We start from the raw sequence: 27,927 nt of genomic DNA, 5'->3' as shown, positions 1-27,927 counted from the left end.
GGGGAAGAGAGAGACAAGGCTATTTTGGGAAACTGTTAAGTGTTGGGTTTAAGTCCTGATTTACCTCCACACTAACTTCGTGACCTTGAAAAGGTTACCTAACCTCCCCAAGCCTCAGTTTACTCATCTTAAAATGAGGCTAATAATTTGTCTCAGGCAGGGCTCTAGCGAAAGTCAAGGGGATAACACAGTGAGAGCATCTAGCTTGCTGTCTGGTGTGCTGAAGGCATTCGTAAATGGCAGTGGTAGTGGACGGTGGTGGTGGAGTAGTTATCATCACGACTGAAGGAGGAGTGTTATGACAGAGCCCCTGAAACAGAGGAGACTGGTGGGAGCTATTGAGTAACCAGAGAAAATAATGATAAAGCCTGAATTCGGGCAACTGCTGTGGAGAAGAAGTGGGGCAGATCTGAGGGTGATTTCGGAGGCTGTAGGTAAAATAGGAAGCTAGCGATTGTTTGGAAAGGTTGTGAATTAAAGGGGAGAAAGGAGCTTTCTTCCAAGTTATGGCTCAAGTGCCACGAGTGGAGACAGCAGAAGAGGGAGAAAAGATTTTTAGCACATCCAATGTTTAGAGCCCAGTACCGTGTGGGGTCAGGAGAGATAAATCCAGTCACTTCGGTCATTTGACACAGTGGTTGTTATAAGAAGCTTGGCCAAACCACAAGGGTTGGGAGGAAGATGGTGCTTGGTATTTCTAACCCTTAACCTCACATTTAATATCTGTGATCTCAGTGAAATATTAGCACATTGAGTCAGTAACCCCAAAGTTATTTGGCATGACATTGTTCCTTCAGTTTTTAAGCATCCTTCACTCTCAGGAAGATTTAGAATTAAGTATAGAGGCAAACCCAGAAAATCAATAATTTTTGTGTTAAAGGACCTGTGTACTTTAAGTATTTGTAATATTTAAGGGAATGGAGCCGATTAGACTACACAAGCAGTCTTGTTTCCAAGATGAATTTATAATTGAATAATTAATTTAAACTTGTGAATATAAGTCAGAGAATATAAAAATTTCTTACAAATAGAGCTAGAAATCTTAAAAAAATATTAAAACTATGCTTAACATCCATCTATAAGAGTAATTTAGGTTCTTAAAAAGATTTTGCTTGTTCTTTAGATAATTGAAATACTTAAGGTGAGAATAAAATGTATAAGTACAGTTTAAAATGTTTGAGGGTATTTTTTATTAAATAAGTTAATTAATTACTAAGTTATTAATTACTGTTGATATAACATAGTAATCAAAGCTTCCTTAAAAGTGATTATTAAAATTTGTTAGTTTTATGAACAGAATAATATTTATAAGTGAACTAAAAGCTCAAGACCTAGATTTTTCATTTTTAAGTTTGATACATTAATTATTTAAAAAAAAGATCCTGAATAGTCTTTTGTTTGTAAAAGCCTCTCAAAGGTAGCAAAAATACCAACAACAGATTGACATGCTATATGCCTAAATTAAAAAGAATACTATAAAATGTTTTCTAAATAATACATATAGTCAATAATATAGTCTCAAACATATATATTACACATAAAAATAATATATTCTCAATGTGTATATTTGTGTATGTGTATATATACATATGTGTGTGTGTGTGTATGTGTATATGTATATATACACATATGAGTGTATATATTCTTTTTTCCTCTCATAGGAGAAGCAATTGTATGCAAACATTGCACAATAAGGGTTGGATGGTCTTGTCTGGAAGTTATTTTCCATGGCTCTGCTATTTAGTAATCCATGTAGAGAACAAAAGGATTTTGCTCTGTGAAGCCTGTCTACCGAATAAATAAATAGATGTACTGTACATGTTAAATGAAGGTAAATATTGACCCTGGCACCATATGTTTGCTGAGGAGCCAGATGAAGTGTGCTGGCAGGTAGGATCAGTCAGGGGAGTCTACCAGCCCAGCAAGCAGGAGCCTTGGTCATTCAGGAGCACAGTCTAGAAAGAGAATGAAATATCAGTAAGGCTCTCCTGCTTGTGCCTTAATCCCCTAGTTCTTCCACTAAAGGCAGCTTGTAAAATTTGAAATTAAAAAAAAAAAAAGAATGACTATTGACTGTCTAACCTCAGATGGTCCCATAGGAACTTTTGTTAAATCAGACTGAGGAGGATAAGTGTATCTTTGTTTTATTTCACCTTTACTTAAGAAATTACTCTATTAGGTCAGACTCATGAGTGTGTGGGTAACTACAGCATATAGTGGAACAGACCCCCCTTTTCCCAAAACACTACCTGCTGGGGAAGTCCCCTTACCTCTCTAAGCCCCAGTTTACTCAACTTCACAACAAAGATGATAACACTGGTCCTGCCTTTGTCATGGGTGTAGAAGCTCAAGTGAGGTTAATTATATAACAGGACCTGGAGAAAAGGGCTGAAGATTTTTAAAAGTTAATAACAATGGCTTCTGAGTAACAACAAATCACTCTGGAGTATCCCCTCATCCTAACTTTGTTTTCTGTCCCCCATTTCTGTTTCCCAAGCCCAGAGTTGCCGAAGGAGGGGCAAGGACAGGACAGGCTATTGTTGGAGTTAACCGTGGGGACTTTTGCAGGGGAAGAAATTCCTTCTTTCCCTCTAGTTCTTCCTGAATTAAGAAGTCTGAGTTATAAATTTTCAAAGAAAAGGAATATACTAACATTAAATACCCAGAATCAGAGGAATTAAATATTTTCATTCCATAATAGACAAAACTTATTTCAAAGGAGCGGCATATAGCACGTAAGCAAGTGGTCCTTAAAAAAAATTTAGGTTGTTTATATGGCTCCTTGCTGTTTTATACAGTTAAAAGATAAGTGTGAGTTTCAATTAGGATTATATTTAGTCACCTATAACAAAAAACAAACAAGCAACAAGCAAACCCCAAAATACAAACAGGGGTTTGAACAGGTGGACATGAAGAAGCCCAGAGATGCCCAAGGCTGGTGGGGCTGCCATGCTTGCAGGGCTCACGCTCCTTTTTTGTTCCCTTGCCATTGTCTTTAGATGGCTGTTTACACTCCGGCCATCACATTCAAATTCCGGCTACAAGGAAGGAGGACAGAAATGTTGTCTGTCTCCTTTCTTCCTTTTAAAGACTTTTAGGAAGACTTTTAAAAGACTCCCAGGAAGTACCATTTAAATTTAACACTTAAATCTCATTGACTAGGTCTAAGTAAGTCACGTGGCCATACCTGTTAGACTGTGAGCTGCTTGAGGGCAGAGGCGGCCCCCTATTCATTTGTTTTTTTCTTTTTTTTTCATTTGTAACACCAAAAATAATGCCTAGTACATAGGTACCCACAGCTTTTAATTAATTAATTTAGTCAAAACTTCAGAGAAGTAGTATGAGTGGCTGAAGTGCATAAGAGTTAGGTAGGAAGAGGTGGTTCCTAAGTATTTATCCAAAAGATAGTTCTGATTTTGCAATTTATGATAACTAGAGGTTAAAGCTTACCTTCCCATTATCTATATATCAAAGCAAAATGTAGCATATAATCTACCTCTGAAATTAAACCCCAATTTTTATCTAACAGGGGACACAGATATATAGAATATATTCATAATTACAATATGTAGTCAAAAATAATCTACTCAGCCAAAAAAAATCACATATTGATTTTCTAGGGTCCTATTTGCACTTCTTTTTTTATAAAATAGTGATCTAGCTAAAGGAAGGTTAATACTTGCTAAGAACTATCATTCTATAGGACTGCAAACTCCATGAGGGAAGAGACCAGGTCCAATTTGTTCAATGCTAAGCCTATGCAGTAGATGGTCAATGAGTACTGACTGAGCAGTAACATGAATGAAAATACATGAGGATAAGGGGAGTCTGAAGAGCATTTTTAAAATATATAACTTATATGTTATATATTGTTATGGAAACAGTACATAAAAATGTGTATTTGTCAAAGATACAAGATTTGTCAAAGATGATTATTTACACGGTCTTCGTTTTAGAATGTGATTTATTAAACTCTGTATTTAAACCATGACTTGCGTAGTGGATGTTTGTTGGCTACTCCTACCTGCATTCTATGTCTTAATTGCCTAGTTATTCCTTCTCAGTTCCCCTATTGAACCCCATGTGACTCCAGAGAAACAAATTCTGCCTATCACTCTAGAGGTGCCTTTTGACCTAGGCTAAACTGTTCAGTAGTCTCCCTAGCCATGGTGATTTCTTCAGGGATGGATGACATCATCATCAACAACAATATTTTCATACTGTTTACAAAGTGCCAGGCACTATTTTAAACACTGCCTTATTCCATTTAATCCTCACAACATCCTCATGAGGCAGGTGCTAGTATAACCCCATCGGTGTCGTTCTGAGGTGCAAAGCTGGTAAACAGTGAGCTTGGTTGGATTTGGAACTCACACAAGTTAGCTCTGGAATCTTGGTTCCTAATGTTTCACTGAACTGCTTGTGACTCAAGCTGGTCCATCAGAGTGAACCCTGTGCCTCCAACTAAGAAAGCTCCAGCAGTTGGCTCCCTTTGCTCTGTGTGGTGTGGACAGCAGATGTGAGTCCTGGAAGTACTCCAGCATCTGATTGCTTCAGGAGAAGCGAGGCTAAGTTCAAGACCAATACATGGAAGTGGTAGAGGTGACAGGACACAGAGAATCAGAGCCAGTTCTTGGATGCTGCTTGGAATTTGTAGTCAGTGAGGCAATAAACTCTATATCAAAGGTTGGTTTAAGATGGGTTTTCAAAGTATCCTGATATTTGATCTACAAAAAAATTATATACATGCATTCTTTCTTATATACATCTGTTACATGAAAACTTTTGTGTCTGTGTCCTTCACTTACATTTACCAATGAACATGGTATAAATATGGAGAGATTATTAACATTGTCAATTAGTTTAGCAGAACGGAGTAGGATAAACCTGATCCTAATTAACAATTAATTGGCAGTTTTTATTTCTTTCTTAAGTTATTAATGTAATCTGTGGCTTCTTAGATTCAACAAAATGCAGTAATTTTATTATGGTTAGATATATGCCCCTCATAAATATTGCTTTATCTTATCTACAACCTGGACTAAAATATACACTTCTTACATATACGTTATATCTATATACAACAAAGCTTAAATGAATTTCACATTTTCCTATAATTTTGGGTGGGGTTATGTTACATGTAGTGGAGAATTAAATTAAGACTTAAGGGGAGGAGTCCTACTGTTTAACCAAACTCTGCCAACAGCTAAACACTTCATCTCTTTGTGTCTCAAAACCTTCATATGTAAGATAATTAATGGGTGGGATTAAGATGATCATTAAAATTCCTTCCAGATTTCACATGCTACAGGTTCTAAGTAGTTTTATTACTTGCCACTGTTTTGGAATATCACCACCACCACCAACTACAACCATAATATCAATAAAGCATGCTTTAAACTCAGATTAAATGAATTATTAGAGATCCCTCCTCATTTTGGGCAACTCAATCAGGCCTTCCAAAGGAACAGATTATTGCAACCGTTTTATCATTTTAGATATCAGCTCATATGGTGCCTCTAATAGCATTATTATTTATTCAATATAGTATAAACTCTAGTCTGTAAGTTTACACGAAGAAGCTTTCAAGTAATTACTTTTGTTCTAATTGCTCATCAAAGTTAATTTCTACAGAAAATAAGGGACTATCTCACAAAACTTCTGAGATCTAAGTGCCAACCACAAAACTCAGTAATACACAGGGCATTGGGAAGCCTCAGGGCAAAGTTATCTCATCAACAAAAGTTGCTTTTGGTTAAGAAGATGGATAGCTGGTGAAGTCAGAATTTTCTAGAAGGGAATCACGCTAGAATCCAGTTGAAGATGCTAAAAAGAAAAAAGAGTGCATGTAGCATGCCAGAAGTGAAGCTTGCATATACGATCTCATTCATTCAACACACATTTTTTTGAGAGTCTACTGTCTGCCAAGCACTGTGACAGGCACTTGAGCTACAATAAGAACAAGTCAAGCACGGTCCTGATTTCAGGAAGTACAGTCTAGGAAGTGGGTGGTGGTAATGCAGATTGGATTAGAAACCAACCCAGACCTAAGAGTCATGGTAGCTTCCTGGAGAAGAGCCAAGTGCACACCTGAGCAGCAGGTGGGACCTACCAAGATGAAAATGGGGCAACAGATGAGAGATGTGGGGAAGAGACAGACAGGCTTTAAGCTGAGAAAACAGCTAATAATGAGAAGACATGAGGATTCAGAGGCTGAAAGTCAGCGAGTCACAGGCCAAGCACTTGCGCATCTGTCTGTGTCAGGTGACATGGTTGCCAAGAGAGATTTTGTGGCAACTCTTTTTCCCTCTGTTTTGATATGGTCATTTGGCCTCCTTTTGTTCTTTTCTTTACATTTTTAAAATTTTAAGATTAATGCTTAAAATAAAAAGATTTACCAGGCCACAGGAATAATATTCATGAAAGAAGATTTATAAAATTAAATAAAATCATAGGAAACAAAATTCACTCACAGTTCTACCACAAAGAGATACTCACTGTTAATATTTTGATATACATGAATCCAGTCCTTACTCCATGCGTGTCTGTTTAAAAAGACAGGATCATAAACTATACTTTGTCTTTTAAAAATGATTTTAAAATATTTATTTTTGTAATGACAGGTAACATGTGTACAGAATAACAGTATACAAAATTCTAAATGTACGAAAAGGAATACAGTAAAATGTCTCCATTCTAGTCCTGTCCACCAACCACCCATGAAATGACTGTTTTCAGTTTTTCTTGGCAACTTCTTAATGTCAGAATCAGAAGGCTGGACATGAGTTCAGAGGTCATCTACTTTGCCAGATGTTACACTGGGTTGCTCTTTCTGGGAACATCACCTTTACAGGAAGAGCAATGTGTTGTTTTCAGAAGAAAGCAGTATGCTGGGTGTGAAGATCTAGAGGCATCAGAATACAAGTCCTAGGTCCTTTATTTTATAGACGAGCATGCTGAGGCACAGAGAGATGATGGGACTTCTTTAAGGTTACATGGCTAGTCTAACTTAAAATCAAAATAATTGCAGCATAACTAAAAGCTAATTTCCTCATCCTTTGATAGGAACCAGGTAAATGAGTCAATACGTTAGAATCCTGGTTCGAGTCTAGAAAAGAAATTTATTTTTAAATGAAGGTCAACTTCATTAGCCAGAAATTTGACAGCATTCTTTTGTTTAATATAAAAATCCATTTTCATTTTTTAATTTATTCATGCTCATTGTAAAAAATTCAAACTTCCTTTTAAAAACAAATAAAAATGGACCTTTTTGTTTGCACTATTATGTAAGCTGCTTTTTTTTTTTTTCATCTCATTGCTTACTTGGGATAACTTTCCATGTCAGTGTATACACATCCATCTCATCTTTTACTAACAGCTGTTGGGTCTTCTATTCCATGCATACTCTAGAGTTAATGTAACAACTCCCTATTACTGGACACTTGAGTTATTTAAAAAGCTTTAACATTATAAACATGCTATAGTAAATATCTTTTTACATACATCTGTGTCTATTATTGGATAAAGATAAATTCCTTGATATTGAATTTCTGGCTCAAAGTGTATGCATATTTAAATTATTGTATCTATGCCAGTTTGCACTCCAGAAAGCCTGAAACAATTTACAGTTCTACCAACTATGTATCCAAATAGCCATTTTACCCACTCTGGCCAATCTTAATCAAATCAAATAGGCAGAAGATGTTGATCTGTTAAGAAACTCAAAAAATGTCTCCAAAGGGACTAGACTTATCATCTTGCTCCACTACCCCCATTTTTTGCCAGTTTACATTTGACCAGAGAAGTGGACACTAGCGTACTTCAAAAGTCAAAGTTCTAAACCATTTATACCAAATACAAACCATATCAATGCATTCACCAACTAGGATTACAAACTGTAAAATGAGAATTCTCAGTAAACTCCAAAGAACATTTACATGGAGATCACAAGAATGAAGAAACAGCTTAGGTTGCTGTCTGGGAGATGACTTCCCTTGAAATATGTGTAACACCCTTGAGGCATTTCAATAAATGGGATCTGAGTCCTCGGTACTTACAAGAGAGGATAGCTGGTTAATGACATATATTTGAAGTGAGTCAGAAGGCAGAATGGTCTTAAAACTTGGATGTGTCTGGGCATAGCCTATATTAGAAAGAAAAATGCGTAAGGTGTCTGAAGAGACTAGGCAGGAAGATGATGACACTAAAACAAGGATATTTCTCTTCTTTAAAAACTACTCTTTCTGATGTAATCTACTTGGCAGGGTCTTCAATACTCTTCCTTGACAGGCATTAATGAGCTAATGATGAATGAGGCAAGTAACAGGAAAGCTACTAGTAAAGAACACGCCTCCCCTTAAACAATTATTCATAGGTAATTAGGGAAATTTTTATTATTTTTGTAAAGATAATTTCTAGAGCAGTGCTTCTCAAAGTGTGGTTGCAAACAAGCAGAATAAGCATCACCTAGGAACTTGTTATAAATGCAAATTCTCAGGCTCCCCTGCAGGCTGCCAGAAACTCTGGGGGTGGGGCCAGCAATCTATGTTTTAACAAGTCTTTCAGGTGATTTTACTGCACTGCTCTTGGGTATTTAAGTAATTAAGTTATTACTTGTTTACAGTCAATGTTTTCAAGGTGTTTTTTCTTGTCTCAAATTATAGTTAACTTTCTAAAGTTTGGAAAATGCAAAAACATAAAAGATAACAGAGGACATGATTGTTTAAATACATCTCCCTAAAAAAGAATACGGTGCTTTAAAACATTTTGAAGCACATGTTTCAGCAAGGGGTGGGGCCTGTTTTATGTGAAGTCAAAACGCTTCTTCCAGAATGAGGATTCCTATAGTCCTTCACAGATGGTCTACATATTTCCATAAAATTATATCTACTCTGAATTTGTTTGTCATTTGACTCATCTACATAGGGTTATTATGACAAAATGTCATCTTGACCAAAGAAAATATTTTTCTAAAAAATCTCTGAAAAGAGATCAAAGGCTTTCACACAGGCTTTAAAAAGACTATATTATGTTATGCACATGTTGAAAACTATACGATTTTTCCTGGGGGTGGGGAGCGATGCGTTTGAATAGTATCTTGTGAATTTGTTTCTCTGGATAGGCAGAGAAAGTCTTCCTCCAAAATCCTGTGGAAGGTGTATGTTCAACTTTTTAAGAAACTGCTCATATCATCTTACATTCCCACCAGCAGTGCATGAGAATTCAAATTGTTCTTCATCCTCACCAACACTTAGTATGGTGGTATGATAACTAGGTATGGCAGCCATTCTGCTTGGTCTGCAATTCTATCTTATGGTGATTTTAATACTCATTCCCCTAATGACTAATGATATCCAGCATATTTTCATGTGCTTATTTTCCACTTGTATATCTTCTAATCTAATTATTCCACTCTTTATTTCATAAATAAATAAATAAATGCTCTACCCCTCGACGTGACTGTATGTGGAGACAGGGCCTATAAGGAGGTAATCGAGGTTACATGAAGTGGTAAGAGTGGGGCCTTGATACAAAAAGTTTAGTGTCCTTATGAGAAGAGACACCACAGAACCCACATCTTGGAACAAAGAAGAGGTCATGTGAGCACACAGTGGGATAGTAGTTGCCTATAACCCAGGAAGAGAGGTCTCACTAGAAAGTGACTATGCTGGCACCCTGATCTTGGACTTCCAGCCTCCAGAACTGTGAGAAAATAAGTGTCTGCTGTTTAAGCCATCTTTTATTTATTTATTTTCTTAGGCGAGGCAATCCTTGGTTCACCTCACAGATTGCAAGGACCTTGTCAGCTTACAATCCCTTATTTTTATTTTTATTATTATTTTTATTTTTTATACCTACAGCAAGCACCTGATCTTCCTAGGTGGTCTCTCATCCAAGTACTAACCATGCCCGACCCTGCTTAGCTTCCAAGATCAGACGCAATCGGACTTGTTCAGGGTGGCATGGCCGCAGGCATTTAAGCCACCTTGACTATACCATTTTGTTAAAGTAGCCCGAGCTTACTAGTACAATCCTCAGAGAAGAATTTTTAAAATTTGTACTATTCGTAATAGTAAAAAATTAGAAACCACGCAAATTAATAGATATTCAAATTGTGGTATGTACGTATAAAGAAATACTACTGAGCAATACAAATGGATGAACTATTCATAAATCTCAAAATAATTATGCTAAGTGAAACCAATCAGACATAAAAGAGTTGACACCATGATTCCATTTATATAAAACTGTAGAAAATGCAGATAATCTACAGTGACAAAAAGTAAATCTGTGATTGCCTGGGAGGGGAGGTGTGGTGAGGAGTCAGAAGGAGAGATAACAAAGGTACAGGAGGAAACTTTATGGGTGATGGATATGTTTGCTAGCTTGACTGTGGTGGCTCCATGGTTACATACACATATAAAAATTTATCAAATTGTAAACTTGAAATATATGCAATTTATTTCATGCCAATTATATCTTGAGTGATTATTTTTTAAAACAACCTGTAGAATCTTCCTATTATATCTAGGAAACTCCAATTTTGTATTAAATAGATTGTTTATTTTCTCCAGTCTGTGATAAAGAAATGAAAAAGAAAAGGTGGTCATATGTATAGGACTTCTTGGCTTGGTACTTTCCCTTGTAAAGAGCTTGGAACTGAATTGCTGCCTCACCCCAAACCCCCAGCCTTTCCATCACCATTGGAGGTAAAACAAAACAACTCAAATCAAAAGACATAAAACGGGTGGCAGCAAAACTCAGAACTGGGAAACAAATTATTACACTTGGGTCTTATCTTTTGTTTTTCCAAGCATAGGTGGCTCTACTGAACATTATGATAAAGAATGAAAATCTATTATGAAATCTTTCGATCCCATTTGATAATTTGTGTCAGGGGTGTTATATTACAGAAAAGCCTCCACAGTAAAGATATTAAACCCAGAATAATGTGTTAGATCGTGTACTGCAAAACTTAGACAATACAACCCAAAGTTGGGCACAGAATTTGATTAGAAATTCAAAACCTGCTTTCATTTCACAGAAAGCTTGTAAGATAAAATAGGTTTGATTCATAGTTTTAGGTAAAGTTCATATCAAACATGGTAGGTTTATATCACACTTGGGCGTTGTGCTCATTCATGTTTAGATGAGACTGCTATAGCAGGGGCAAAGGCTTCCTGCAGAAGGTTCTTTGTGGCAAAGCACTATGGGAGGAAATTCACTCCAAAGTTGCAAATTGTTCATTTTCATTCCACTGCAGGTGCCAGCTTTTTGGTTTTAACCAAAATTTTTTTTAGCTTGGCTACCTAGCTACTAAGTGGTAGAAGAGGGAACGCAAAACTATGTCTGATGCCAAAGCTCTTGCTCTTTCTAATATTCAATATAGAGTAGAGAAATTTTCTGGGAAGCCTACCCTCAACCCGGCTCCGCATGCTCCCCTGTGTCTCCTCTAGTTACGACTCGCATCAACTCGCTGCTGGTTCCCAGCTGGAGAGCACAGATTGCACCTGCTCCGAAGGCCAGAGCCGTTCTGCCTCATTCGCAGCTCAGCCCCCGCTGCCTGTGCACGGACAAGAGGACCCACCAGGGGTCACTGCATCCTCACAGCTATTGTGCCCGCCAGTCCTGGACACTGCCGGCCGCGCGGAGGGCGTGGGACTGGGAGCGCCGAACGCCGGGTCCAAGCAGGAATGCGCCCTCCCCTCCCGGAGCCAGCCACCGGGTCTCCCCGGGAAACGGACACAGCAAGCGGGGTCAGGGTTCCGTGCGACCCCGTGACTTGCGCGCCGCGCGCAGCTTCGCCTGCGGACCTGTCAGCACTTCGCCATTAGACCACCTCCGCTCCGCCCTCCGCCCCCAGCCGCGACCCCGCCCAGAAGGGGAGCCCCCTTCCCGGCCGCCAGGCTCCCGCTTCGCTCCGGGGCGTTTTGCTGACGCCCTGGCCCGGCCCAGCTGCACCTGGGCTGCTCCCGCCCGGGGCGCCACCCCTCTCTCTGCCGAGAGAACTTTCCCTGGAGCCGCCGCGGCCTGGCGCGCCCGAGGCACACCCCCCCGCCCGTCCGCCCGCCGCGTTCCCAGCCAGGGCGCCCGCCTCTCCGCCTGCACGCCCGCCCGCGAGTCCTTCGACTCCCCGCTTCTTTGACCTCCCGGAGAGGCAGCACACTGCTGCGGCGACAGGGCATCCCGGAGGGAGACCTTGAACTTGGCCCCACATAGTTCCCCACGATGAGCTCGGGGCTCCCCAGACTGGAGCTGCGCTCCGCGACCAGCTGACTTCCACTCACCGGTCGCGGTAGGAGCCCGCTGCCCTTTCCGACGGTCTGCGGACTTTTCGGTGCCCGCAGATTGGGACGACGGTCGCCGCTGGCCCTGCGGTGTTGCTGGGACGTCGTGGGTACCCCTGAAACACAAAGGAGTAGCCGAGTGCTCCCCATTCGGCGGACCGGACTGGAGGCTGCGGGGTGGGGTCGGAGCTGGAAGTGTGCGCCCGCGGGGGACCCCGCAGGCGGAGGGGAGGTCGGTGCGTGCCGGCAGCGCTCTGGCAGGCGCGGGTGGAGGAGGCTGAAGAGCTTCTAGGGTCTTCCAAGTCGGGGCGGGTGGGGGGACGCCTCGAGCTCTCGTCCCTCCCGTTTTGGGCCTCTTGCCCCAATTGCCAGGCGACTTTCGTTGTCCCTAGGACTGCGGGAGGGGCCGCGGCCGCGCCCCCGCCTTTCGAGGAGCCGGAGCCGCAGGATGCGCGGGGACGCGCCGCCGCCCTCCGCGCCCAGTTCCGCCGGCCTTTCCCCGCCGGCTCCCGGGCGCTGACGCTCCGCGTTTGTTCGCGGTCCTCGCCTCCCGCCTGCGCGGCCCTGGACCCCGCCCGGAGCTGTTCCTGTCGCCCTTGCCACGGCGCAGACAATAAATTAATGCCTCGCGCTTGAAGGGAGGGGGCGGCTCGGCGCCTGGGTCGCAGCTTTCTCGCCTGGCTGGAGACTGCCACGGCCGTCATGGGCTGTTTCTGCGCTGTTCCGGAAGAATTTTACTGCGAAGTTTTGCTCCTGGATGAATCCAAGTTAACTCTCACCACCCAGCAGCAGGGCATTAAGGTAGGGGCAGGCCGGGGGCGTGTTCGGGGGATTGGCAGCCCGGAGGGCTCGGGGGTCCATGGCTTAGTGTGAGGGCTGTCACCGGTTGGGGCGGCAGCTGCGTCGCCGGGCGGTGGGAAAGAACCGCAGCTACCCCCAGAGCTCAGGTAGAGGGTGAACGTGTCAGGGTGGGTTAACTTTGAATCCCTTCATAAAGGAAAGTAAGTTTGACGTCTCAAAGGGTAGTCCACGCACCAGTTCTCAGATGCAATCCCCAGTCCTGCAAAGGCGGCCAAAACTCTTCCCAACACCAATTTCCTCCCAAAACATCTAAAGGTCCCTGCAGCTCCCACAGAGGCACAGAATTGAATATACGGGCCGCTTGCCGCATAGAAGGCACGATTTCCCTCGGCTTTGATGAGGCTTTTTCTTGATGGTGTCATTGAGGAAGTGAAGGAGTTCACTCGTTGAAATACGTTTATTGGGTGATTGTGATTGTGTTGCCTGGACTTGTAGCTGAGTATTGCTACCTTTGGAAGGAAAATAATCTCCCTTTCCACTAGCAAGCAAACTGGTTCCCCACATTGAAATAAACATCTCTCAAAGCGACTCGGTAGTAACTTTGCTCCTGTTTGTAGGTCATTAAAATGCAATTACTTCTGTTAACCTAGAGAACCCAAACACAAAGGCTGTGAGAGATCGCAGAGATCCACTTCCTTAATTTTGCTGAGTTCTTGTGGTCGAGTGGACAAACCTGACGGAGGCGGAGGCGCACTTGTTTTGCTGTTGCAACCATGTAACTACCTGGAGGTGATAGGAATCGCTAGCGTTTTGTTTCCTTTTCTCCTTCACTTTTAAATCACAGATATTTTAGATAACTCAGCCTCTGAGTCTGGTGAAGGTCAACTGCTCCCCGCTCCTCCCCAGTACAGCTTGTCCCCTGAGAAATCAAGTTAAGTCTCTGCCAAGTGTCCTCTCCTAGTCTTGTCATCTCAGAAATTAATCCTAATGGCATAGGCCCTGGGCATTTCCTTGTGTGAATCAGTTTTTACCTAGCTTTATGCACACTAGCTTCAGTTTTAATATTACCATTCTTGGTGTACAGGATTGTAATTTCACAGATGTCATTGTTTTTGCAGGAAAAAGGGCAAAAATAGTCAATTAAAAGCACAAGGTAAAGTTAACCCTTTAGGAAATTGTTTTGAATATTGTGTCCCCAGTAATTATAATAAGCAAAAGTCAATCAGATTCTCATTTGTTTTTCCTTTCAAGACCAATAAAAGACTCTTTTGGGGGACGGTGTTCGTTTTCTATTTTCAACTTTATGTTCCAAAACATCCCCTCTGCCCAAATGACATCAGGAAAAGAACTTCCCTTATAAGATCGTAAAACATCCTTTGGTATACTGTGTGAATAAAATGGCAAAAATCACAAAGACATCGTAAATTTTTGATAATACATAAATTCTCTTTGGCTCAGGAATAGAAACAATTAGAAAAAGACAACTGATGATCTGATACTAAAACAAAGAAATCCTTCTGAAGTGCCAAGTCTAAAGTCATATAGAGTGTGAGCTTCCTGTATAATCATGAAAGCTATACCGGTCAACTGTGGAGCATGTACGTTACTCTGTTAAGAGAGCAGCCAAGTCTTAGGATCAAATGGAGCAATTTTGTCAAAGGAACATGAATCAAAAATCCTAGTCCATAATTACTTTTTATAACCTGATAGTGCTTACCTTGCTTTACAAATAGGTTGAAAACTGGAGAGTGATTCAAAGGCAATAGCAACTTTATAGCGGTTATTTTGGATAGATGCCATTTAACTAAATAATAATTTAAGCAAGCTTTTGTAGAAAGTAATCGTTTTGCAACAGGCTTGGCTTCTTTCAGTGTCACAAAAGCATGCCACAATTATTTTGATGGCCATATGTGTAACACAGATGTTTTCTGCCTAACTTAACCATATTATCTGTAACTACCATGCTACCATAAAATGCATGTGTTAAGCACATATCTACTTGTGGCATGTACTAAATTAAACACATATGTATATTTGTAAGTGGAATATATGAACAGTATCTCAAATATAGAAAATATTCAAATATTGAATGAATATATATGTTATTCTGTACATACTTGGCATTTTAACTCCTACTTTAGTTTGTAAGTGAAATAGTAAGCAATTACTTCAAAGTTAACAGTATAATAGTTACAATAATAGTGTTTTCCTTCTGCTACAGTATACTTGATAATTTTGATTATCACTAAAGTCAAAGTTAAGCATGCAACGTCAATTAGCCCATTTTCCCTGAAATTTAAATAGAAATATCTTTCCATTTTTCAAAAGCATTTCCTTATAATTATTTTGAGATGACCCTGTCTTGCATTCTATCTCAAATAGAATGAATACAGCTAATTTTGCATTAAAATTATTCACATATTTCATCCCTTAATGGAAATAATTTTACTGATTCCTGATAGTTACTTAAGAATTTGCTTGTATTACTGTTATAATCTTTGTGAGTTAAAGATTACTGTTGGACATTTAGGAGTATGAGAGAAGCTTGGTAATACATATTTTTCTGTGTGCCATTTTGAAAAAAAAAAAAACACTCTTTGGATCTAAGTGCCAAATTACAAATTGAAAAGTCAGTTATGAAGTGATTTTCTGCACTTCAGATCAATGTTTCTATGGACATTAGAAAAAAAAATTGGTATTTTTTCCCATGGAAAGCAATTCAGCTTGAAGACAGTAGTTACACATCTTATATGTTAAGTTGCATTTAAATGGAAAGTAATTTTTTGTTTAAAACATAAACAGAAAAATAAAACAGTATATTGTATTCAGTGTTATGTAGAAATTTGCTGCCTTAATTTGCTTTAGGGGTAACCTCACTTTGACAAACAGAAAGTCTTTTTCATGCAGTTTGTAGTTTGAGTCCTATCCATGGTTTAAAAACCCAAGTTTATGTAAACTGTAAGCTATTGGTTGTGTGTTGAGCCCCACAATAACTTTTAGCTGTTTGTTCTCTGCTATCTCTATTGTTTATTCAAGTTAAGAATTTCTGCTGTGGTTGGTCTCTTGTTTTTTTGAGTAATGTTTATTCAGGGAAACTTTTGTTATGTCCTTTGTAGCTCTTTGTCTTGGTGGAGGTAGAAGTCTTTCTTTTTGTTCTCTTTAGAAAACCAAACTTCAATGTGTCTCTTTAGAAAACCAAACTTCAATGTGGCTCACACTACCTTTATAGGCTGTCATTTGATTAGCAAAAATTTTCAGGGGGAAAAAATCACAAGGTTTGATGATAAATTTAGTTTGAAAATTGCTGCTGCAAATATGAACTAGATTAATATTTTCATTTCAGCAAGATTTTAGTCCTCTGAGTAGTAATGTAATAACCACTGAGGTGCTAATTTTCCTCTCAAGGGATTTGACTAAGTTAATGAAACCAATGATAGCAAGATGGAAATTCCATTAACTTTTTTCAAACAGCTTTATTGAGATATATCGTACAATTCACACAATTAAAGTGTACAGTTCATCCATTAACTTTTAAATGAAGTTACTTCCTAATCATCCTGAGTTTCCTGAGGGAATATTATGTCAGTTTTGATGCTTTGATCAAAAACTTCCTAATAAACTAGAAAAACAATTAGCAATTAGAAGGTGGGGACTTAGATTATATCCCGATCACCAAGAATTGTAATTTTCATCCCATTTGGACTGATAAAGAGAAATCTAAGATGATTGGGCAAAAATGAAAAGCAATAGTTCTTCACAAATTATATTAAGTATTTTATGTGAATAGCTATATCCTTGATATCAACCATGTAGGGTGCAGAGTCAGAGACCTTACAAACAGATTGAAGCAGGTAATCATACACCAACATTTTTGTTAATGTAAGGTTAGCTGGAGTCTTGATTGGTCAGTAAATTCGATATAACTGCGATAGCAGTACCCCTTCTCCACTCTTCATCTAGGTTTCTAAAATTCAAATATAATATTTATGTTGAAGATGAACTAATATGTGAATGCTCCCTCACATTTTTTGTGTGTTTTTGTTTAAAACATTTTTCAAAAATTTTTCAGCTTTACTGAGGTATAATTGACAAACAAAATTGTAATAAATTTAAAATGTACAACGTGATTTGATATACATATACATTGTGAAAGGATTCTTACCATCCCACCGAGTTAACACATCTGTCACCTCACCTATTTACCTTTTGTTGCTGAGGGCACTTAAGTTCTACTCTCAGCAAATTTTAGTTATACAATACAGCATTATCAACTATAGTCACTATATTGTATATTACATCCTCAGACCTTAAGTGCCCCCTCAATTTTATAAGTTCTTTTCTTAAAAAATATATTAAAAATACTTTTTATCATTCATGCTTTGAAAGTGATTTAAAAATAATTTAAGGGGGAAATCATTGTTACTTCCAGCAGCTAGCTAAGGGCGGTCCTTCTCCAGGTGTTTATAATTTTCTTAGTTGAAGGCGGACCACACTCTTTGCAGCCCCTTTAATATAATTGTTCTTGAATTCTATAATGTTAAGCTTGAACTAACTTTGAACTAAAGTTGAACTAATGCAGAGCTTTTGTTGCTTTTGCCTGTTGGTGGTGTCTTGGTATGTTTGGGCTGCTATAACAAAATACCACAGACTGGGTAACTTATAAACAAGAGAAATTTATTTTTCATAGTTCTAGAGGCTGGAAGTCTGAGATCAGTCATGGCCAGGTGAGAGCCCTCTTCTGGGTGGAAAACTTCTTGTATCCTTGCATGGCAGAAGAGGCTGGGGGCTCTACTGGCTCTCTTTCATAGGAGTGCTAATCCCAAAGACCTCACCTGTTATTGGTGGTTAAGTTTCTAGCATGTGAATTTTGTGGGAACACAAACATTCAGATCAAAACAGTTAAATCTAAATTGCAGGGACAAAAGTTCAGACTACTTTCCATTAGCCAGCCACGTGGACAGTGGTTTGTTATTTTTACTAAGACACTTACAAACAAGACTGGAAGCTTTATTTTTTCTTCAGTGGTTTGTGTCAGGTTGTATCTTGGAGCAGGGCAAAACAGTTCTTTGTTGTGAGAGGCTGTCTTACCCATTGTGGAATATTGAGCATTCCTAGCTTTTAACTGTGAGATGCTAGTAGTGCCTCTTTCCCAGTCGCAACAACCAGATATATTCCAAGATGTTGCCAAATGTCCCTGATGGGCAAAATCACCTTCGTTTGAGAACCACTGCCATGGAGAATAACAGCTGCCTTTATTCTTGTGTGTTTGGTGCTCTGCCTTCCACGTTGTTAGAGGCTAACATTCGGTTGCCTTCTTTCTTCTCTTTTGAGAAGGTAGTTTTATACTCTACATGTCAGTGAAAACAATATGATATTTGTGTCTTTAACTTGCTTAATATTCTTATTCTAGGAGCAAGATAATGAAATGACTAGAAGCTTGGGCTCTGGAGTTAGACCACCTGGGTTTAAATTTTGGCTCTGCTAATTGCTTATTAGCTGTGAGGCCTTCAGAAAGATACTTATCTGAAAATGGAGAAATTTTGCCCACAGTGCCTTGCATGTATAAGCACATGGAAAACGTTAACTTTATTCTTTCTTCTCATCCTTCATCCCCTCCTCTTTCTGTCAGTGCCCCTTCCTGTCTATAGATAAAGCTCAAAAACTTCATGGTTTGGGTTAGCACCCTACCTGATCTAGCCCTCCCTACCCCAGTGACCTGCTCTGTGGGCATGCAGAACTGCTCAGTCTCCTAAACATACCAGACTGTCCTGTGCCTTTATGCATGGGAGTCACTCTGAGTAGTGCATGCTTTTGCCTTTCCCTAAGCCCACACCCATCTGAACTCACCTTTTAAGACTTAAATACAGTGTCCTATCTGCTAGAAAGCCTTCAACCCAGCCTGAACAGGCAGAATTAGGCACTCACAGTGCCCCCCACTTATCACATTGCCAGCATTATTTCTGGACACAGCTGTCTTCTCCAGCAGCCTGTGAGCCCGCACCTGTGATCTGCAGCAGCTAGAGCTGCTCACCCCATGCGATAGATGCTTATTAACTATAATTCAAAAAGAAGAATGAATGGACTATTACAGTTGGAATAGTCCACATTGAAAATCTTCTGGGTAATGAGGGTCCTTTGCCATTTTATTTTTACTAGAAAAGATCCTAGAATAAAGTGAAGCTCATGAAAACTCTGTTGCCAAGATACTCTAATTTTTATATTGATAATAGGTAGAAAATGAGATGGTGCAGTGGTCTGAATACATATACTACATCGAAGAGCCAGTAGGCAGCTATTTCAGAAAACACGAGCCACACCATTTTTGTATTGTAGTGGTAACTAGCAAGTCTTTCTCTTCTTTAAAAAAATGTAACTTTACCTTTGCAACTTGAGAGTCTTTTGGAAGAACATATTTTTTAAGAGTGGACAATAGATTCTCACACTCTAGTTCCTTTTCTTGTCTGCTATTCTGTCTGAGAACAGTGTCAGTTGATTTTGCAGTGTGGGTTTACACAGTCAGGACCATTGGTGTAATTTTTAATTTTGCTGTACCATACATTTTACTCTTGAAGCTACATAAACCTCATCTGACACTGCTTAAGGCTTAATGGAAAAGGCAGTGTCATAAATTAAATATTGGCTTTTTATGACAAATGATAAGTTTTTCATTCCGATGCAGTGTATTTTTCTGCAGGCCTATTATAAACATGACAGGTCAGAGATCAGATTTGCCATGCCCCTCCAGCTTTTCTGAGATTGATTGCTTTGGCCGAGCTTTGTATCTGATATTTTAGCCACAAGTAAAACTCGTGACAGTCCCAGTCAGATTGTTATGGTTGTAATGAGTACCTGCCATTTGCTTCTGCCTCACCAGATTTGTTTCTAAGTCTCCTATATTAAGATTAACCAGGCATCTGTTATTACTTGTCTAGGTACAGACTAGGTGTGTTAAGGTCAGGAACCAGCCGGTTTAGTTTGTGACTCAAAAAGCCTGTGTATACACTTTGGAGAGTCTATACCATTCTCAAAAACATGGATCGCATGCCTATGCCCTCTGAGCTATGTATTTCTTTTTCTTTCTTCCTTCCTTCCTTCCTTCCTTCCTTCCTTCCTTCCTTCTTCCTTCCTTCCTTCCTTCCTTCCTTCTTCCTTTCTTCTTCCTTCTTCCTTCCTTCCTTCCTTCCTTCCTTCCTTCCTCCCTCCCTCCCTCTCTTTCTCTTTCTTTTTTTCTCTTCTTTTCTTTTCCTTTCTTCTTTCTTCCTTTGAGTGAAGCAGCCACTCTTCCTTATTGCTGCCAATGGTTAATCCATTTCTCTGTAACTAAATACTCTTACCAAGAAATTTCTACAGGCCAGGATAGCTCTGCCAGGGGAGCTCCTAATAATTGCTGAAGACGTGAAAGGGCCTGGCAGTGGCTTCTAAACGTTTGAGAAATTTGTTTTCAAGGATATTGACATGCCAAGAGAAAGTCAGAACGAGACAGATGATGGCAGGCAAGGAGAACTGAGAGGTGCTGAATGCTAGCCCCCATGGATAATAACTGAAGGATTGATGGCAGGGCAGGGATCAGCTAACTGAGACCAAATAGGGAACTAAATACAGCAGGAGATTGTTTAGAATCTCCTGAGCACATGAGAAAACATAGTTCCTAATGCTGAGAGTTCCCAGCCTTGGAGGGATGGGATGGTCCTAGAAATTGGTTAGAATGTGCCTTGTTTAGTATAAGCTTGCCATACAAACAGTGATGTGGGTGAGAGTCAGGTTCCTGAGTGAGTCCGCAGAGACCCATGGAGTATTTAAACCATTTCAGGTCTCACCTTGTCCTTCATTCAGAGCCATGTTTGAGAAGCAGTCTTGGAGCCTCTGCTACCTTAGTTGTCACTTAGTTCTCAATGCTCTCAAATCAGTCGAGGCCCTCATACTTCTCACCTGAACCAGCCTCCTAACTGGAGTGCTGTGTGATCACCTTTAGTCTCTCCTCTCATCATGTCAGTGAAAATTGGTCTGCCATGAAATTATTGGTCTTGTGATTGGTCAAATAATCTTGGTCTGCATGAAATTATTGGTCTGGTGATTGGTCAAATAACTCTGGTCTGCCATGAAATTATTGGTCTGGTGATTGGTCAAATAACTCTGGTCTGCCATGAAATTATTGGTCTGGTGATTGGTCAAATAACTCTTCTTCGCACTAGCCTCTCTTTCCTCCTTTTAAGCTGAGGGGCATGATACCTGCCTCATAAGGTCATTGTGAGAATTCGAGGAAAGAATTTTAGGCATATAGGGTCAAAAGTGCTCAATAAATGATAGTGATTATTATGTATGATCTATTATTTGCTAATAAGTTCTTTCTAAATTCCAATTTGAGATATCTAATTCCTCACTTCTGCCCAAAGTGACACTGTGGGGCATGGGTAGTTGTTAGAAGTGGAGCAGTAACTTGTACGCTTATGTTTTTTTCTAAGAGTTTTATGGCTTTAGCTCTTACATATAGGTCTATGATCCATTCATCATCCTTTTTCATGTTGTTATCTAGTTGTCTCAGCTCATTTGTTGGAAAGACTATTTTTCCCGTTAGAATATCTTGGCACCCTTATCAAAAATCAATTGACAAAAAATGTGAAGATTAATTTCTGGTTATTAATTTCAGTTCTATCTTTATACATCTTGTTTACTTTAGTAGTTCCTTGGCGTGTGTAGTTCAGCAGAGAAGATGCTCCCAGCTAAATAAAACAAATTTGACATTTAATATATTGAGAAAAATTTTCTGTAAATTTCTTGGGGACAGTAAAACATCATTTTATTTACTGTTAAATCCTCAAGAACCTAGAAAAGTGCCAGGCACATGGCGGCACTCGGTAAATATTTGTCATAATTGGAAGAAGAGCTGATAGATAGAAGGATTGTTTTAGTTATGCTAATGCTATTGCTTTTGTAACTTGAAACCTTGGTTGAATATTTAGATTTTCTAAACATTTCTGTGCAAGTTTTGAGGGTTGCTGTTTACATTGTGTAAAGGATTTGCCTTTGGTTTTTGCAAAGTGTTTCTGTAAATTACTTGGTGGAGGCCTGGATAAAGTGCATTTTTGTATGTTTTATGAATAAATCTCTTTATTTTGATAGGTGAAGGTGTAGCATGTTAGAAAAGTTAATATCATTTAAATAGGTATGTGGCTTTCATCTATAACCGTGAAACACATGGAGAAATTGCTAGAAATTTGTCCTGAGAAGTGGGATGTGCACTATTTTCCTCCTAGGAAAATAATGTAGACTGCTAGAAGACCACTTATGAATACACACAGTCTCCTCCAGCCTTGTGACTGCCTATCAACCATGAGATTTCAGAATTCGTAGCAGGATTGCAGGTTAAAGTCTAGGGAACAGTTATGGCTTTATAGAATTGGACTAACATCCCCTATGACTGAGGGAAATTGAAGCAAATCTTAGTGGTATTGAAACTGGCATAATATAGGCTTTACAGTTTTGTCTGAATTGTATATTTTAAAAGTTGGTAGTATTCAAACACTTGAAAAATCCCACTAGATATTCAGGTTACTGGCAGTTCCCTCTGTGAAGAAAATCTCAAGTGTCTAGAGTCTAGATAGTGCCATGGCCATGACAAAATCTTTCACACAAATTCATATCTACTTGTCATTGCGTTCTCCTGCCAACCACTCATTCTTTTGCCCAATAGTTCAACTGTCTGATTCTCTGTACCAGACCTGTGTGAGATCACATGTCCTCAGTTAATTCAGTCCTATGATGCTACCTGAAAATGCAGCACACATTAGACGGGGAGAATGTGGAAGAGATGACAAATTACAACAGACTAGATTTTACTTATAATAGAAAGTTAGACCTGGCATGGGCATTTGGAACCATCTAAGTCTCCCATTCTGCAGGCAAGCAGGGACTACCCAGTGAGGCGCAGTGAGTTGCTAGAGTCCAGAACATGGTCCTGGAACCCTGTCTCTTAGTTTCCTATCTGGTCATTTTTTCAGTGTTCACGTACCTGCAGTTTCTTTGCTGCATGCAAGGGAGGAAGGGCTGAGAGCCGATTATTGAAGAAGAGGTCAGAATTTAATGGAAATCATTTAGGTTTACTGCCAATCTCATCTTCCATGCTCCCAGCCCCTCCTTGTTCCCTCCCAACTGCTTCCTTTAAATTAAGTCTTTATAGGCCTATGATCTGGTCTGATTACTTTCTGTAGTCTTGGCATTTGGATTGGTGGAATTCTTTCTGGGCAGATTATGTGAGGGAGAGACCATTTTTCATAACAATACTTACTGCATTGCATTTTAATATTTTGGTTTTTTGGAAAACACTTATCCGAAAGGTCTAGAATAATTTATTTAATGCCATGGTTTTAGAGCTCATATCACTCAGAGTTTTTCCTTAGTCTTTATTTAGTAAAGACTTTAACTCTGAGTTTTTACATCTCCATTCTGAATCTCCGAGAAAGAAAATTAAAAACTTATTAGTAACCCTTCTTATTGCCTGAGGGAGGATGCCAGAGAGGAAAGCTGAAAGGCAAAATTGCTCTTTCCTGGAAAGGTTTTAGATGGGCCAATCATCAGGAGGCTAACAGATCTTTTCCCCTGATAATGATTATTTCATGCTTCTGCTGCTGTTTACAAAGGCACTTGGGGGACGTGCAAAATTTCCAGAATTCCTCTGAGAGCCAGCTTCTTTTTCTTTCAGACAGACACTGTTTTTATATCATGTTTTAGGGAAGTTATTTGAAGAGAAATAGGCTTTGAGTGTGAGGGTACAGGGGAGTCTGGACCAATGCTGTGTGATTGTAATTATAAGTATGGATTTGTGAACTCAATTCCACAATAATGTATTCAGAGCTTGTTGCATACCCAGTAGTCTCCAGGATTTCTGACAGGGATGATGAAATAGAGGCGGAGGATTCTTGCCTGTAAGAAATTTAACTTTTAGGTGGAAAGATGAACATTTACCTATAAAACAACAGAGTACAATACAAGATAATTGATAATCAGGTATTGGATTATGTTGTTGAGAACCTAAGAGGTACAGAAATTCTTATAAGAAATTATGTTTCTTATATACCAAGGTGGCGTCAATCAGGAAAGATTTTATAGAAAAAATGCGTTATCTGAAACCCTCAGGGCCAGGCATGTTTCAAGGTTCAAAATTTTTTCAGATTCCAGCAAGGCGATATGGCATATGTACCTTTAATTGTACAATATCATGGCCAGGTCTGGGTTGTATTTTCTAAAACAAGCACATTATTATTTATATAGCTCATCATTTGGATATCCACTACAAGCAGGGGTAAATAGAGATTATAAGTAGCCTTATTCCAGTTTATAATAGGTTTTGTCCCAGTATTAGTTATTTATCGCTATGTGGCAGGTTACAGCACAAACTTAGCAGCTTAAAGGAACAAACATTTGTCACCTACAGATTTTTCTGGGTCCAGAATCTAGGAGCAGCATAACTGAATAATTCTGGTTCAGGGTCTCCTGAGGCTGCACTCAAGCTGTGTTTGAGGTATCAGTCATCTAGGGATGGTGGATCTGCTCCCAGACTTACTTACCTGCAGGCTTCAGTTGCTTGCCACGTGGGCCTCTTTATCGGCTCCTGAGTGTCTTCTCCATGTGGCAGCCGGCTTCCCTCCAAAGCAAGTGATTCTAGAAAGAGAGAAAGCCCAAGATGGAAGCCTTGATCTTTTATAACATGCTATTCTGCGCTATTTTGTTGGTCACAGCACACAACCTTGGTGTGAGAGGGGACTGTATAAGGGTATGAATACTGGGAGGCAGGGATCACTGGGAACTATCTTGAAGATGGACTACCATAGAATTAAGCTTAAAATGAAGACAAAACTTTCAGTTTTCATATCTTTTTCTGACATTGGGTAGTGGACTTTATATATAGACTTTAGCCTCTTCAAAGTGATGACTTATGAGGATGGACTGTGGCTCTGAAGGTGGTCTAGGATGGCAAGGTAGCACGAACAGAGAGGAATGAGTTTGGTGGAGGCAAATGAGGAGATCTGGGGAACACTCAGACTCTTAGACTTGTTGTGTGCCAGGCATTGTACTTGATGCCAGGTATAAAAGGGTGAATTAAATAAAATTTTAACCATCTGGAGCTAGAATTATGCTTTGAAAAATCTTGAATTTTGCTTTGGAAAATAACTTGTACTGTCTACTATAAGAAAGGCAGCTTGTGTAATGGGAGAAGGAGAGCATATAGCCTCAGAAAATCTGGATTCCTGTTCCAGCTCCTTTCTTTACTAGCTTGGAAGAGCTCTTTTGGAGCCTTGGTTTTCCGTTTTTAAAATTAAACCGATGCTTATATTGTCCCATCAATATCACAGGTGTTGTGAAGCTCAAAGGAGATAATGGCCTGAAAAAACTTGCAAAATTTTAAAGTGATATAGAGTGTTAATAATTACTATCTCGTGCTCTATCATGTACTAACTAGTGACCTTTGGCAAGTTATTTAACTCTGTGCCTCAGTTTCATCATCAGCAAAATGAGGATAATAATACTATATATTCATAGACTTCTATGAGATTCCAAGGAAATAATACATATAAAGGCTTAGGATAGTGCCTAGTGCATGATAACATGAAGAATACTGACTAAATATCTGTTTTTATTATGTAGCCATATAGTGCTGAGCCTTATGGGGGATTAAAAAAATGTGAAATGATGACTTAGAATATCCTTAGACGATTCTAAACAATGAGACAAATTACAGTTTTCCTTAAAGATTTTTTATTATTTGTATTTGTATTTGCTGACTAGAACACTGATTTATTGTGTTGGACAGAGATTAGTTTGAAAACAACTACCAGCTTCTTTCTCTCTCTCTCAATGTTGACCTTCATGTATAGCTTTTCAAATTTTTGAAGGTCATAGCTGAAAATAAATCCCTTTGCATTCCTGGCAGCATAGTAGTCAGCTTGTCTGCCCAAGCATAAAGAGATAAGTTCAATTTAGATAATCTTGATCACTTGATGAAGATGTATTTCAAAAATGAAGCTTAGATTTGGAAACCTGGCAGGATTTACTCATTAAAATTCCTTGTAGAAGTAAATTATGAGTAAAAAAATGAAGACTTAAAATTCTATTAATTTCAGTGATGAAGACATTGGGTTAATGTCTTATAATGTCTTATGATTTTGCCTTTGTAAGAATCTGAATAGCCTTTTTTTTTTGAGGATCATGAGAACCTTAATAAATCATTATTTTCTAGAATCTTTGTCCCACAAACCCTGAAGAACTTTCCCTTAGACTGCCTTTAAGCCATTACATGCACCCGGGGGGAGCAGGCTGTGACAATGTCATGGAAACACTGGTATTGACACAGGCATGATGGTGACTCCCAAAGAAGAGGACTTTAAAGGAAACCAGACCTCAGGCTGACAGCAGATCAATTCCCTTAGGTCACAGATTTCCTTTGTGAATGGTGGTGAAAAACCTTGGGTTCCTTTTATGTTTTTATGTTAAAAATCCTTATTTTCTTCCTCCTCGAAAACGTTAAACTGTGTGTGTGTGTGTGTGTGTGTGTGTGTGCGCGCGTGCGCGCACGTGTACCAGAGGGAGAAAGATTAGTGACTTAATGTTTAAATATCATTTTAATATTTGGATCAGTTATGTTTAAGAGTAGGTACTATAGTGACTAACTGCTCTCTAGGAAACTATCTTCCTTTTAAATATTCTTTTTAAAAGATAAGCAGTATTTATGTCTTGAAACAAAATTTTCCTTAATTATGACAATCGGGGCTCCTGGAACAGGTGTACATATTCAATAAATGTACCTCACTTTACTCATATTATTTTTTTGAAAAGTTTCATTGTGATTTAAAATGCTTCCCTTCTGGTGTCATTGAAAATGTGAAAACATCACAGGGTCCCCCCATCTCAGAGAAGGGCGATGATTTTTTTCATGTGCTAAATTGCTTACAGGTACTTTTCCACTTGGTGCTGTCACTGCTGAGTTGACCACAGCCATGTTCCTGACAAAGACTGCGGTCATTTTCAGCACAAAGCAGAAGACAGGCATACTTCTGTTTTGGTTTTACCAGTATGTGTTTCCACTATTGTCCTCAAATGGTTAGATTATCTTTTGCTTTCAGCCTTGGGTAGCAAAGTGACAACAAAAGGAACCATTTCTCCCCACATATAATAGATTCTGCTTCTTTGAGTGGAATCCATGGCTTACTAGACGTGCCAAGTTGCTAGTTTTCTAAGCATGTTCTACCAGAAATGATGAGCAGAGATGGCTTAAGCTCACTGGTGTATTTTGAGTCTAACTATATGCATTTGTCAAAGAATTTGGCTCTCATTTGGCTAATCTTTTCTCCATGGAAGAATTCATTGACACTACTTGGGTCTACTTGGTTGCATTTCTTGTGTTAGTTTGTGTTGGATTCCTATTGCAGGCTGAAAAAAAAGAGAGCAAATAAGAACCCAAATATTTAGAAATATTTAGTAATTTTTATAATACTAAAATTTTATACTTCTTCATAAATTAAAAGTTTTGTATATGTTAAGAATAAAGCATTTGCAAATCCTCATGTATGTTTGCTATTTCATGATTCTTGTATTTCTGGTTGTGCAAGAGTAACATTTAAAAAAGTTTTTCAAAATTAATGCAACAAACCTTAACTGAGAAATAGCTTCCTCCTATGCAGGAACTTTTAGTCCTTAACTGAGTAAAGGATGGTGAAAAGATTCTGCAAACCCTGGGTAGTGAACGTATTAAATGTATATTTGATACAAGCCTTTGAACATTAGGATAAGTTGCTGAGCTTCCTTCCAGCTCTGGAAGTCTGATGAGTTTTGTCTACAGTGGCTG

At 39.2% G+C, this 27,927-nt stretch overlaps 2 protein-coding genes across 8 annotated transcripts in view; one reads left to right on the top strand and one right to left on the bottom strand.

Annotated features, from left to right (window-relative positions):
* The window catches only part of LOC120590823 (uncharacterized), a 39,184-nt gene extending 26,172 nt beyond the window's left edge, over nucleotides 1–13,012 (bottom strand). For 4 of the 6 annotated variants that reach the window (XM_039848459.1, XM_039848461.1, XM_039848462.1 and 1 more), the window contains exon 1: nucleotides 12,288–13,012. In XM_039848459.1, the coding sequence (XP_039704393.1) occupies nucleotides 12,288–12,991 (704 nt within the window). In that variant the 5' untranslated portion in view covers nucleotides 12,992–13,012. Of the gene's footprint in view, nucleotides 1–2,270; nucleotides 2,389–12,287 lie in introns of those variants that run through there. The other 2 variants (XM_039848463.1, XR_005649779.1) reach the window with 2 other exon arrangements.
* EPB41L4A (erythrocyte membrane protein band 4.1 like 4A) overlaps nucleotides 12,769–27,927 on the top strand; it is a 208,536-nt gene continuing 193,377 nt past the window's right edge. Inside the window, exon 1 of one of the 2 annotated variants that reach the window (XM_039848457.1) lies at nucleotides 12,769–13,088. In XM_039848457.1, coding sequence (XP_039704391.1) covers nucleotides 12,990–13,088 — 99 coding nt within the window. In that variant the 5' untranslated portion in view covers nucleotides 12,769–12,989. The remainder of the gene's footprint in view (nucleotides 13,089–27,927) is intronic. The other variant, XM_039848458.1, reaches the window with a different exon arrangement.

Source organism: Pteropus medius, unplaced genomic scaffold, assembly GCF_902729225.1.
Source record: "Pteropus medius unplaced genomic scaffold, Ma_sr-lr_union100, whole genome shotgun sequence".
Lineage (NCBI taxonomy): Eukaryota > Metazoa > Chordata > Mammalia > Chiroptera > Pteropodidae > Pteropus > Pteropus medius.
This window is presented reverse-complemented; position numbering and strand designations above follow the sequence as displayed.